The 13714-nt window shown below is 46.8% G+C and overlaps 1 protein-coding gene across 5 annotated transcripts in view; it reads left to right on the forward strand.

Annotated features, from left to right (window-relative positions):
* The window catches only part of pisd (phosphatidylserine decarboxylase), a 73262-nt gene that overhangs the window by 29306 nt on the left and 30242 nt on the right, over positions 1–13714 (forward strand). For 4 of the 5 annotated variants that reach the window (XM_063210284.1, XM_063210280.1, XM_063210283.1 and 1 more), the window contains one exon: positions 8030–8195. The exons of the other annotated variant lie outside the window; for it this stretch is intronic. In XM_063210284.1, the coding sequence (XP_063066354.1) occupies positions 8030–8195 (166 nt within the window). The remainder of the gene's footprint in view (positions 1–8029; positions 8196–13714) is intronic. 5 annotated transcript variants of the gene reach the window in all.

A 13714-nucleotide genomic window follows, 5' to 3' on the forward strand; every position in this document is an offset into this window, starting at 1 on the left:
TCAGACGCAGGGCTCGTTAGCGCCATCAGCTGCTTGAGTGTAAGGCTTTGCATACTGTATGGTGACTGTCTGTGTGTGTTTGTGTACCTTCCTTATAATGCTACACATTAGGGACACACGTTACCCAAACAAAACAGAGGAGTGTGGCGTGTGCGTGTGCGTGCGTGCGTGTGTGTGTGTGTGTGTGTGCGTGTGTGCGTGTGTGCGTGCGTGCGTGCGTGCGTGCGTGCGTGCGTGCGCGCGCGCGTGCGTGCGTCATGTTTGAGTAACACAAAGGCTCAGGTATTCAAACGTCAGCGAGGAGAGATCAGCGGCTGTAAGTAGAGGCTAGGTTGATTAGCACTACGAAATCCCTTTAGCTCCTGCCAGGGTTGGAGCAGAGCGGAGAGGAGAAAGCTACTGTACACCTGACAGAGCAGCCAGCTGTCAATCATCCACAATAGTAGAGTAGAGTAGAGTAGAGTAGAGTAGAGTAGAGTAGAATCAAGGGAAAGGGATAGAAAGCGCAAAGGCTCATGTGTAGAAGTTGATATAGCCTGATGTTGAAGTGAACATGGTAGAATAGAGTAGAATAGAATAGAATAGAATAGAATAGAATTATACCTGAAGGTCAAAACACAGTGCAGTTGAAAACAGCAGGTGTTGGGCATCAGAGAACCAAAAATGGACCATGGAAGGGGCACAATATTGTGTGTGTGAAGTTGTGTGGAGTTCTATCATGTCTTTGTGGCTTGGGTAGCTTGCTACAGACTAAGCTTGTTTTTTTGGTGTGAGCTAAAGAAACACTGGAAAGAGATAGAGTATGTGTGTTTGTATTGTGATGTATATTTAAGTGCATGTGTGTGTATCTGTCAGTAAGACCTCCATTGTGATTGGCTAGTGGCGTTGTCAGGTGTTGTTGTCTTGTCGGCTAGCAGTGGGTTGGTAAGCCCTGCCTGAGAGTGTTGTCTTGTGAGCTAGGTCTCATCCTTATTAGTGCTAACAGGCCCTACGTGCTAAAGTTAGCCCCCGGTACAACAGGATACGTTCTAGTCACTTGTTGGGAAAGCGGGCAGGTTGGAACACAATAGGTACAGGCTGGACCGCTACAGTAGAACACTTACTTAAGAATGATGGGGCAGGGGGAAGGAGGGGCTAGTGTTTATTCATACTGCCCTACAAAGCAAAAAGACAGTCTGTATTGTTGCTGAAAATGAGTTACTATTACTTTAATGGCATATTGTATATCAAAATATAAAATATAAAATGGTTTATCTGCAAAAAAATGTGGTAATATGAAAACTGCTACATGTCCTACCTACCTACCCAAACCTACCCTAAACTACTTTCACTGGAATACAGGATCATTTTAAAGTAATTTTACTCAGTTGGGAGCTCTGTGCAGTTGCCGCCTTTTTGCTTTCTAGGGCAAATTCATGGAAAAGAATTGCTGCGTTGCCATGTCTGGTGTTGCCAGTTCCATTGATGGAAGCTAAATCTTTCGCTAGATAAGTCTTTGACTTAACGCATCCCGTGTAGCCCCAGCCTTAGGGCTTGAATATGACAGTAGGCCACATGTTAAATATTCATGAAGAAGAAGGGAGACATGGTGGAACAGGGGGCTGGACTACTACTTGTGGGCCACATAGTTGGGAATCGTTGGACCAGGAAAGTCGGTATTCTATGAAGATCAGTGGGATGGGGGTGTGGGGTGGTTGGTGTATGTAAGTAGCTGAACAATTACTATAGGGATACTGTTAGAAAAAGTTTCAGTGGATGAGAGGACGTGCCATTCATTCAAGGCATCTTACTCAAAAAAAAGAGTTAAACAGCTCCTAAGCTTCACATAGTTGTACAGTTGCCTACAACTAAAGTAAAATACAACTTGGCTAAGAAGACAAGAAACTCGGCTGAGGAGATAAGAAATTGAACATTAGAAAGGCTAAGGAGCGTTGCTGAAGGTGCAGGAACGTAAAGATGAGGAGGAGGGGAGCTGAGCGGGGTGATGATGAGGAGCTTGCTGACTGAGGGGCTAGATTCTTATTGGAGAAATGGGGCGTGGCTTATCAGAGGGAGGGGGAGGGGTTAATCAGGGGTCAGGGGTCAAATGGTTAGGCCGGCAGTGGCCTCCATTAGGTCAGAACACACTGCTGCTGACTCATCATGCTAGGCTCTCAGTCTGACCCACATTCCACACACACACACACACACACACACTCACACACTCACACACACACACTCACACACACACACACACACACACACACACACACACACACACACACACACACACACACACACACACACACACACACACACACACACACACAGCAACGGCTAATCTGGTGTTAGCTGATTTAGCTGCACTAGCCTCTGTTGTTGATTTAGCCTCCGTTGTGTGCAATTGGCTCAATGTAAGTGAGTGTTTGCTTGAACCGTTCACCTATTGCTCCTAGACAGAGCAGGGTCCGTTTCCTGTGACACTCATTCACTCATTCACACTCTGCATTAATTCGGTCTCTGTCTCTCTCCTGTTTCTCTCACTCCATCATCCACTTCTCTCTCTCCCCTTTGTCTCGTTCACACACGCTCAAAATATTCATAAAGTACAGTACATCAGTGTTTGCCATCACAACATCTTGCATCCAATTTCCCCTCATCTTCACACACACACACACACACACACACACACACACACACACACACACACACACACACACACTCACTCACTCACTCACTCACTCACTCACTCACTCACTCACTCACTCACTCACTCACTCACTCACTCACTCACTCACTCACTCACTCACTCACTCAGTCACAGTCACACACAGTCACACACAGTCACACACAGTCACACACAGTCACACACACACACACACACACACACACACACACACACACACACACACACACACACACACACACACACACACCACAATTCCCCATCGCCGGCTGTCTAGTCCCTGGATCCCTCCTGCTGTCTCGGCCACTGCAGATGCTATAAATAGCACCGCGTAGTTGTGTGACGTTGTGGAGCGAGGAGGAGGAGTAGTGGAGGGTGAGAGAGGAGGAGTGTGAATGGAGGAGGATGGTGGAGGGGGGGGAGGATTGTTGAGAGGGAAGCGAGGAGTGGGGAGGGGGAGGAAGGAGTGTGGAGAGGGGATTGTGGAGAGGAGAGTGAGGAGAGAGGAGGGGTAGTGGAGGGTGAGAGAGGAGGAGTGGAGGGGGAGAGAGGAGGAGTGGAGGGGGAGAGAGGAGGTGTAAAGGGGGGAGCAAGGAGGAGTGGAGGGGGAGAGAGGAGGAGTGGAGGGGGAGAGAGGAGGAGTGGAGGGGGGCATAGTAAAGTGGCTCTTCCCCACTAGTAGAAAGCAAATCAGTCAACCCAGCTGATTCTACACTGGAAGTGATGCCTGGCTGGCTTGATGGTTGCTGGTGGTTAGCTAAAGGGCACTGGACTGTGTAGCGTTAGTGTATGTGTTTGTGCGTGTGTGTGTGTGTGTGGAAAGTTAGCATGCGGAGGGGCAGGCTTGGGCTCATAGGTTAAGAGTTTGGCCCTCTGTTTGCAGGTTTGAATCCCACCTTCTGCAATGAGGCCCCTACACCTCCATCCATGGCTGAAGTCAAGTGCCCTTGAGCAAGGCACCTAACCCTACACTACTCCAGGGACTGTAAAACCAATACCCTGTACATAACTGTAATTCAAGCGCGAGGCAGCCAAGTGTAATGTAATTTAGCAATATGGTAGTAAAAGATGAGCTGGGCAGGGCAGGGCAGGACAAAGTAGTTCAGCACTACACAGGGTACAGTTAGTCGGACTGTACTGTACAAGGCTAATACGCGGCTGCATAGCCAGCCATTGTCCAAAGCAACCTCCCTTCACTATGCTTACCAAACCTCGGCTGAGCAGGGATAGGATAGGAAGGGATGGCATGAGTTAGAAGACGTTAGTAGTGAGTTGACTGGGTCGTGTCAGGGGTATTGAGTGAGTTGACTGGATTGTGCCAGGTGTACAGAATCACCAACTCCCTTTTGCTCTTCAAGATTGCCTGGGATAGGATGGGATAGGATAGGATAGGATGGGATGGGATAGGATGAGCCTATATTGTCTCTTCTAGAGAGAAATTTGCTTTGGACACTCAGGGACTTATCAGCACAATAGATGTGCTTGGTTGGTTGTGTTGCGTTCTGTCTGGGCTGGGCTGGCTTGGCCTGGCCTGGCCTGGGCTGCCGGCGGAGGGATGGGGTGCAGTGGGTGGACCCAGAGCCGGTTTTTGCCAATCGGCAGACTAGGCAATTGCCTAGGGCCTCACTAAACTAAACTCTAACTTCTATAGGGGCCCTCAGCGGTCAGCCCAGCCATGGAAAATGCCAGGAAAAGTAATTTATGAGGGCCCCATGTCTTTATTTTGTCTAGGGCCCCCAAGTGGGTAGAACCGCCACTGACACTGTGGACCAGTCTAGTCTTTTGTCCCGAGCGAGTGTTGCCAGTCTGTCCAGGGGTCAGCGGTGCCCCAATTGTGCCCGCCCGTCTCCCTTTGTCCTGCTGAATGCCCACCCAGCCAGCGCAGCACGCTGAGCACGGACACTGAAGCCTGGCTTCACCCATCGGACTTTCTAGAAGCAGTCCAGCATAATACTGTACGTATTCCACCATTAAAACAGCCGTGGATTTGCCCTTTCCTCTGCTCCACCACTCTCAATCTGTCACTGCAAAAGTACACAGTAATACACACACACACACACACACACACACACACACACACACACACACACACACACACACACACACACACACACACACACACACACACACACACACACACACACACACACACACACACACACACACACACACACACAGCTTTACTATTTCGCCCTCTCTCTCTTGGTCTCTCTCTCATGCACACATAAACGTGCCCGTTGCACACCTACCCTCGTGCACACATTCACTCTCACTCTTTTTTTCTTTCATATCTCCTCTCCCTGCTCATGAATCATTCTCTTGATTCTTTATCACCACAACACTACATCTGATAGTAATACTACCTTCCTGTGTGTGTGTGTGTGTGTTTGCATTTGGAGAAAACGGAAAGGCGCGTTGGTCAGCTCCCAGGCAACAAACCTGGCCTGACACTGCCAGGAAGATAAGAGGCTGGCTGATTGGCTGATTGCATCACCCCTATTGGCATGATCCGTAGATTGCAGCGTTTCCCGATTAACATTTTGCTTGTCAGAGTGGCGGGTAGGGGTTTGGCCTGCTTCAGAGACGCGTGGCCATCATGACTGGAAAGGCTGTGTGTCAAACTCATTTTGGTTCAGCGGCCACATACTGTACAGACAATTTGATCTCAAGTGGGCCTTACCAGAAACGTAAATGTGAAATGTCATATCAATCATCTTGAAGTGGATGACCGGAGGTATATCAGGAACACTGACTGTACATGCCGAGCAAAAATGGCAAAATTGTCCGTGACAGTACATTACAATACAATTTAAAAAAAAATCTTTTCAGATGACTTACTAATAGTGGGAGGTGTTTTGTTTTTCAAGATGGCCAATTTAATAACGTGGTGTGGAAAACCCTGGCTTCATGCAAGGGAGAGAGGAGTGTGGGTTTGTGCATGCATGAATGATGGAGTCCATCAGCCTCTATCCATCTCAGCTCAGACACCAAAATCCAGAATGCTCATTCCGAATACCTACTCGTTCTATGTTAACTATGGTACTACAATGTGTAGAGAGCTAACATCTGCCGGGGCTAAATTCCTCTCATGCAATATGTACTTGGACAATCAAGCTGATTCTAATTCTGGCTACGAAGGCAACGGAACTCCCGCCCCATCGAGTTCAAATGTGTAGAGAATGAGTTAGCGTTCAACATTCCGCACACAGACTTGAAGTGCTACTCTGAGGTTGTTTATCTAAAACCAGGGTCCTTTTTCACCACAATGTGTCAAACACCACTATCCCGAGAGCCGGCAGATTGCACTGTTGTGACGTTGAAGGAACGTAGACCATCCAACTGTCTTAGGACCTTATCGGCAAAACGGCTTCTTTTGACCCCTTGAATGCGTCCTGTATACTATGCACTGCGAGAAATGCAGCTAAATGTATCCAACTGTTTTCATTTGTTTCAACACTGTAATGAAATACGTCTGGCCACTGATCCCTAGTACAGTGAGAGTGCAGTGTGAGCCGTAGTTGAGATGGAATAACAATTGCTACATTTGCATGACATTTTTAATTCTGAGTTGATAATTCTAAGTTTACTTTGATCTTTCATTTAATTCCGAATTGTTAAGTGTTAACATGATGTTTTAAAAGCGGAATTAAGCTTTATTCAGAATTAAAGTGAGTTCATTCTGAATTAAATGTCTCATGTAAACAGAGACATTATGATAAAGATTCAGCAATTTCACTGTGTACTTCCTACACATGACCATAAAATGGCATTATACCATATCGGCTGTAATGAAGTTTTAGGGTCTCCCCTCGTGTCAGTGTCAAAGTTTGTAGACTTTGAGGGTTGCGAAAACATTTCCCTGGTCAGTCTCGAAAGTGAGAGAAGAGATGAGCGGCAGTTGTTCTTGCTCCTTATTGCCAATCGTAGTTCTGTGAAACAGATGCAGAGAGGGGGGAAGGGGAATTGGGCTACTTAGGATGGCCGTCTGCGGGTAAAAACGGGAAAAATTGGCCATTTGGCGTTTTTTTCTGCAGTTTTTTTGGCCCATAGAAGTCAATGCAATTTGTTGAAATTGGGCGGAATTTAGCGCATTTTGGCGGATTTTCAGAACCTTTTGGGTGGGATTTGATCAGACACATCTGGCAACACAGGAAGGGGTCCGAGTCTGAGTAAGCCTGCCCCTGTTAGCGTGAGTGGCTACTCTCTCTGTTCATCTCCTGTATGTGTGATTGCGTGCGTGCGTGCTTGCGTCTGTATTTCTGGATATTATTTGTCTTCCAGGACTGTATGTGGTAGGAGGGTTCAGGGCTCATGAGACCAGTCGCCTTCGCTACAGAGCTGCGTGTGTGTGCGTGCGTGCGTGCGTGCGTGCGTGCGTGCGTGCGTGCGTGCGTGCGTGCGTGCGTGCGTGCGTGCGTGTGTGTGTGTGTGTGTGTGTGTGTGTAGGGACTGATGAGGGGTGTACAATACAGCTAGGAGGACAGATGAGAAAGAAATGCCCTGGCCTGCCCATCGACTCAGTACAGCAACTGGGACTGCCTGCTTCTCTCTTGCTGTGTGTGTGTGTGTGTGTGTGTGTGTGTGTGTGTGTGTGTGTGTGTGTGTGTGTGTGTGTGTGTGTGTGTGTGTGTGTGTGTGTGTGTGTGTGTGTGTGTGTGTGTGTGTGTGTGTGTGTGTGTGTGTGTGTGTGTGTGTGTGGGCGAGCATATGTGTGAATTATTTATAAGTTTCCAGTAGTGTTATTCTCTATCTTTTCTCTCTCTCTCTCCATTTTCCTCAGTTATGTAATGTCGGTCTGTTACTTCTACCTTATTTTTTCTCTCCTGCCTTTGGTCTGTCTGATTAATATATCAGTGTGTGTGCGTGTGTGCGTGTATTTTGTCTGTCTGTAAACCGTCAGTCTGGGCATACTCCTGGTGTTTAAGTCTTTGTAAATGTGTGTGTGTGTAGTAATTTTTTTATATATGTGTCAGGACATCCCTCTATATGTCATTATATGTATCTGTAAGGATAATTCTGTATGTTGCGGTAATACTGTACCGTATTGCCTTATCTTTGTGTAAATATATCTGTTCTTCTTTGGGTATATCTCTTCATGGCTTGGAGCCCCCTGGCATGACGGTCCCTTTTCTTGCCCCTCTTCTGTGTGTGTGTGTGTGTGTGTGTGTGTGTGTGTGTGTGTGTGTGTGTGTGTGTGTGTGTGTGTGTGTGTGTGTGTGTGTGTGTGTGTGTGTGTGTGTGTGTGTGTGTGTGTGCGTGTGCGTGTGCTTGTGTGCACGCTTGTGCACACTTTCGTCCTCGTATGTGCGTGTGTGTGTGGATGTCCGTCCATCCGTCCCTCCACGTGTGGGCTGTGTTGCGCAGGCTGCAGTTCCCCCAGTTGGCCCTGCGGCGGCGCCTGGGCCTGCTGAGCTGCATGTCCCGTCGGGGGGTGCGGCTACGCTCGTGGCCCCTGGCGTTCCTCTACTACATCCTGCCCCTCGCCACACTCAAGCCCCTGGCCAAGGTGGGCTGGCGCCCCACCAGTAGGGTAAGTCTGCCATAACGATATCATGTGATGCCATATACCCCACAGCGCCCCCTGGCTGTGGGGTACAGGGCTCTACAACAACCCGCCGTGGTTTTTCCGTGTTGCTTGAGATGAATCAAATGTTTGTGATTGTGTATGTGGGTGTCTGTGAGTGTGTGTGCGTGTTTAGGGTTTTTGCTTGTGTGGTGTCTCAGCATCCAGAGGTCCTTGGGCATGTATTTGGGTTTAGGGTGTGGGTGTTTGGGTTTACCATCTCAGCATCCAAGGGTACAACTGTTGACTTTATTGTTGTGGTGTGTTAAGTGCTGACGTATGGGAAAAAACACAGCACAAGAGCACTTCAGTGGTTCTGGAGGCATTGTTACAGTTACAGACATACAAACACATTCATATTCACAGGAACATACAAAATGAATACTTTGAGTCTGTGACGAACCTATCCATGGATTTATAATAATAATAACTGTAGCACAATTCATACAAGACATGAAGCTCAATGGGATTGAAAGATTAACAACACCAATAGCAACACACAAATAAAATGGGTTGATTTAGAAGAAGACAAATATTTGCCATTGTGTTCACAGTTAACCTGTGATTTTCACGCTTTCATGCAAATTCCCTTCACTCAGAGACCCGCCTAAGTTTCCTCTACAGCCCCCCGTTTGTGCATTACAACATTATGCTCAGCCTAGGCGTGCAGCTAGACTCACTGTAAGTTACACGTCATAGTATTTCTTTGACGAATAAAACTCATGATATGACAAATTTCCCTCGGGGTCAATAAATGATAAGTTACTCTACTCTACTATATCTTAAATAGCCTAATATAGGTTTTGTCTTTCATACACATTTTTAAAATATAAAGACCTGACTATACTGTATTCCAATATTGATGCGTATTACACGAGCAGCTCTGTCCTTCCTCTGTGTGTCCGCGTGATGAATAGCAACACTAAGGGGGAGGTTCATAGTTAATGCACCTGGTGAAAACGTGCTACCGTCCCAAAGATTAATGGGCCTTGTCTGAAAAGCACATTACTGAAGACAACGTGTGGTTAGGACTCGAAATTACTTTCTTTTTTGCCGAAATGTGAGCCTGTACCAAGCAGCCACTGACAAATGGAAGAGGTGAAATTCACCAGCCACTGCCAAGGGAATCATTATTTCGTGCTTGAAATAAAATCTACTATCAATCCCCTGTCTAAATTTGCCAGCCACTTTTACACATTCGTACGGCATGTGCTAGAAGTCAGGGCCATTTGGGTGCCGGGTGAAATGTCAGGATGAACCTAAGAAATATCCACGCACAGATCCTCATCCTCAACCTCAATTTCCAGTAGAGACACAGCTGTTACAACTAGATTGCATTTCCTCACAGAAAATGCTGGAGTATGCTTGCCCGCCTTGCATTCGTTGCCCTTCATGCATGCCTTGCCTTTCATGCATGAATTGCCCTTCATGCAAATGCTGCCCTTCATGCATATGCTGCCCTTCATGCATACACAACATACAGTTAACCATCTATGAGCTAACTTCCTGTTTGTACCATATTGGCAAAAACACATTTTTACTAACGTTAGCGCCCCCCAGTGACCGTATTGCACTGAATTTGGTAGGTACCCTCTGGGTGTACTGGAGATCATGTGTGACAAATTTTGTTAAGATCTGTCAAGGCGTTGCTGAGGTATGAGTTAACTTCCTGTTTGGACGGTGCGTTTGTCTTTGTTGTCAATTTTGATTGGCTGCTGTGCGCCGATGCTTTCAGCTATTGCTCTGTAAATTTCAGCATAGGTGCAGTATAGTCCAATGGTGGTCTGATAAAAATTGTAGGACAAGCAGAAAAAAATTGTGGGCGGAGCTTCATTTTTATTGATTTTTCAATATGTCAAAATGGCGGGAAATTCATGATTGCAAATATGACATCATAGTATGCGTTGGATTCGGGTTGACCCAAGGATTTCAGCGATACCAAGCGTTTGATGAATTGAGGTCAATACGGGCCAATATGGACAAAAACACATTTGTGCTTATTGTAGCGCCCCCTAGTGGCGCATTTGCACGAAAATCGTTATGTGTCCTCTGGAGATAGTGCTGATTATATGTATGCAATTGGGTTTTGATACAAGTAGCCATTGCTGAGATATTAGCTCACTTCCTGTTTGGCGACTTCAATTTCAGCTAAAAGACATTTTCACTAATTGTGGCGCCCTTCAGTGTCCAATGTGCACGACAATTGGTATGTAGCCTTTGGCTATAGGGAAGATATTGTGTATCAATTTTTATTGTGATACAAGTAGGCGTTGCTGAGATATGACCTCACTTCCTGTTTGGAGTCTTCGTCGCCAAATTCGATTGGCTCCTGTTCAAAGACGGTTCAATAAATTGTTCCGCCACTTTCAGGGTCGATGTATCTTCGTCTGAAGATGCCGTGTGTAAAATTTCGGGACGATCCGCCAAGAATTGTGGGCGGGGCGCCATTTTTATTGATTTTTACAAAATTCAAAATGGCGGGAAAACTATCCAGGCGGAAAATGACGTCATAGGGTGCGTTGGATTCGTCTTGGTCCAAGGATTCCAGGGATACCAAGTTTTTGAAAATTGGACCTACGGTTCAAAAGTTACCGTTTTCCTGATGGTGGCGCTAGAGAGTTCGAGTTATCCAAAAACTGAGTACAAGCACACATCCTCGGACCGAACCGAACAGTTTGGCATCGGAACGGACTCTCTATTTCGAAGATTTCTTGCCATTATGATGTCTGGTAGAATTAAAAAATATAATAAGATTAAACGGGGGAATAACAATAGTATGCTTGCCGCATGGCAAGCATACTAATAATTCACTTCTTCTCTATTCGTTCACATTTTCGTATATTTTTACCGAAAGCCAAATATCCATAACTTTTTGTGAACCCTGCATATTTCACCAGCATGTGGATGGTGCCGGTGCCAGTGCCCATCCCTGTTGTGCCGTACTGTTGCCAGCCTCTCGGGTCAAAGACAGTGCATTCTATTCTTCCTCCTGTATTCTCTCTGTCTTGATGCTCTGAGGAGGAAGCCCTCCGTGACCTTTCTTAACCCCGTCACTGTTGTTGCCGCTATGCCGAGTGACGACCTCTCTGCCCTCTGTGTGCCTCTTACCCTGCCTTGTGTCCCTGTGCCTTGCTGCGCCACGCCGCTCTGCTCTGCGCTGTGCTATTCCGCTCCTCCCGCCTCTCAGGGTGTTTGTCCAGTCCGTACTGCATCGGGTAAGCAAATGCACCGCGAGCAAGCGGGCGGGCGGGCGACAGGAACCAGCGGGCACAGATGGTAGATTGCATCGCACACACCACCACCACCACAGCACTGCTCTCGGCTCTCGGCTCTGGACACTCCACTTTGCCCCTGTCCATGCCCACCCCCCCAGTATGCACACCAACCACCATCACCACCACCACAATGCCCTATAAAGGCAAACTGCAGTAACTACGCCAACATTGAAAATGAGAAAAAAGGCCTTCCAAGTATTGGTATTAGGTTGGATATTGTAGTTACTGGAAATTTGCCATATGACGATATCTCTACAATGGGACACATTTGGACCATATGGTGTTGTCACAAGATAAAGGAGGTGTTATGAAGACCATTTTCAGTCAATTTCTCAACTCAATTTCGACAAAATATGTAGTTACTGCCAGTGGTGTAGTCTACTTTTTTATGGTGGGTATACTGTATATTTGAGCATTTTTTGAAGTGGGTATACTGTATATACTTGTGCTATTCAAAACAATGGATCAATCAATTTTAAGTGGGTATACTGAAATCCCAGAAATTTAGAAGTGGGTATACTCCGTATACCCGCGTTCTACGTAGACTACACCACTGGTTACTGCACTTTGCCTTTGTACAGTACAGCCCCACGTCCCTGCTGCTCCCTCTCAGCTCCCGGTTCGGTTCCCGCCACCCCGCTCCGCTCTGCCCTGCCCCTGTCCGGTGCCTCACGGTGGGATTAACAGGGCCCCTTTGTCTCCACGGACACAAACACACTACTGTGGAATGCTTTTGTTTGCTGCCCCGTTCCGGAGCTTAGGACAGAAAGCGAGGGATGCAGAGAGAGAGAAAGAGAGAGAGAGGGGGGGGGGGGCAAAAGCGAGAGTGAGAGAAGTTTTTTTTTTTACAGTGGCATTTGAACAAACGCCGCTTCCTCTGGTTCATGTTAGCATCCTTTCTTCTCTGCCTGAGCTGTGGGGAGAGGAGAGACAGACAGAGAAAGAAATGGGGGGAGACAGAGGTATCTGAAAAGGGAGGGTGAAATGCAGAGAGAATGAGAGAGAAATGGACTGAGGACGAGAAGAGAGAGAGAGAGAGAGAGAGAGAGAGAGAGCGGGAGGGGGGCAGAGGCTGAGCATTCAGTGGCTGGCTTTGCTTTTGTCTGCCCACTGCACCTCCATGCCCCCCCCACTCCCCTCCCACCTCACTTGATATGCATCTCACTGCCTCCATCCGTCTCAGCCCTCACTCGCCCATCAGAGAGACAGGCATGGAGATAGATGGAAAGAGAGAGACTGATGGAGAGGAAGGCCGAGATAAAGGGATGGGAAGAGAGAGATGGACCGACAGAGGTGGAGAGCGGGATGGAGATAGAAAGCGAGAGAACAAGGTGGAGACTGTGGAGCATTCAGTGCACTGCCCACGTCCATCAGTCTCTCTCTCTATCTCTCTTTCTCTCTCTCTCTCTCTCTCTCTCTCCCCCTCTCTGTCTCTCTGTCTCTCTCTCCCTCTCTTCCTCTCTGTCTATCTCTCTCTCTCTCTCTCATCATTCCCTTGTTTGCAGCGCGGCCAGCTGTGGAACGCACTGACTTGGCACTTTCCCTTGTGTGTCCTGAATGCTAATGCGGCTGTCTCTTTTGTCCAGTTACATAATACCTGAGAATAGCTGAAATGGATGACATCTCTCAACATCAAATCAGATCCGGACTTTATTTGCTATTCCTCTTGTGTCTGGGAAGGGAGAGAGTTAAGGTGAAGAGGTCAAAAGGCTATTGGAACTTGTTGTTGATTGATTTGTATAAATATACAGTCCAGGCTTTGCTGTGATCACCTTGTGCGTGTCAATTAGGGATGCAAATTATCGATTAATTCATTAATCATTAGTTGATAGCCTTATCGATCGACTTGATAAGCGGAAAATCTAATTGATAAGCGGCGTTTTCCCCCCAAAATCTCAATGTGTCTCAAAAAAACTTTTCAGATAAAATACCAAATTTAAATGAATTCTATTTCAATTCTTTAATCCAAAGGTGATTTAAATATTCCCACTATTCACACCCCTTTTCACACACACTCTTCACATGCCCATTTCACCTGGGTCTCTTGTCAGTTGAATTGTCGATTAATTGCGATTAATGTTTTTTAATCGATTAATGCATTGATCGATTAAAGTCGATTAATCGATTAATTGTTTGCATCCCTAGTGTCAATGTTGCTCCTCACCCCTGTCACAATAATGAGGTAGAGTTGACTGATTGGCTGATGCATAT

The sequence above is a fragment of the Engraulis encrasicolus genome, chromosome 11, assembly GCF_034702125.1.
Source record: "Engraulis encrasicolus isolate BLACKSEA-1 chromosome 11, IST_EnEncr_1.0, whole genome shotgun sequence".
NCBI lineage: Eukaryota > Metazoa > Chordata > Actinopteri > Clupeiformes > Engraulidae > Engraulis > Engraulis encrasicolus.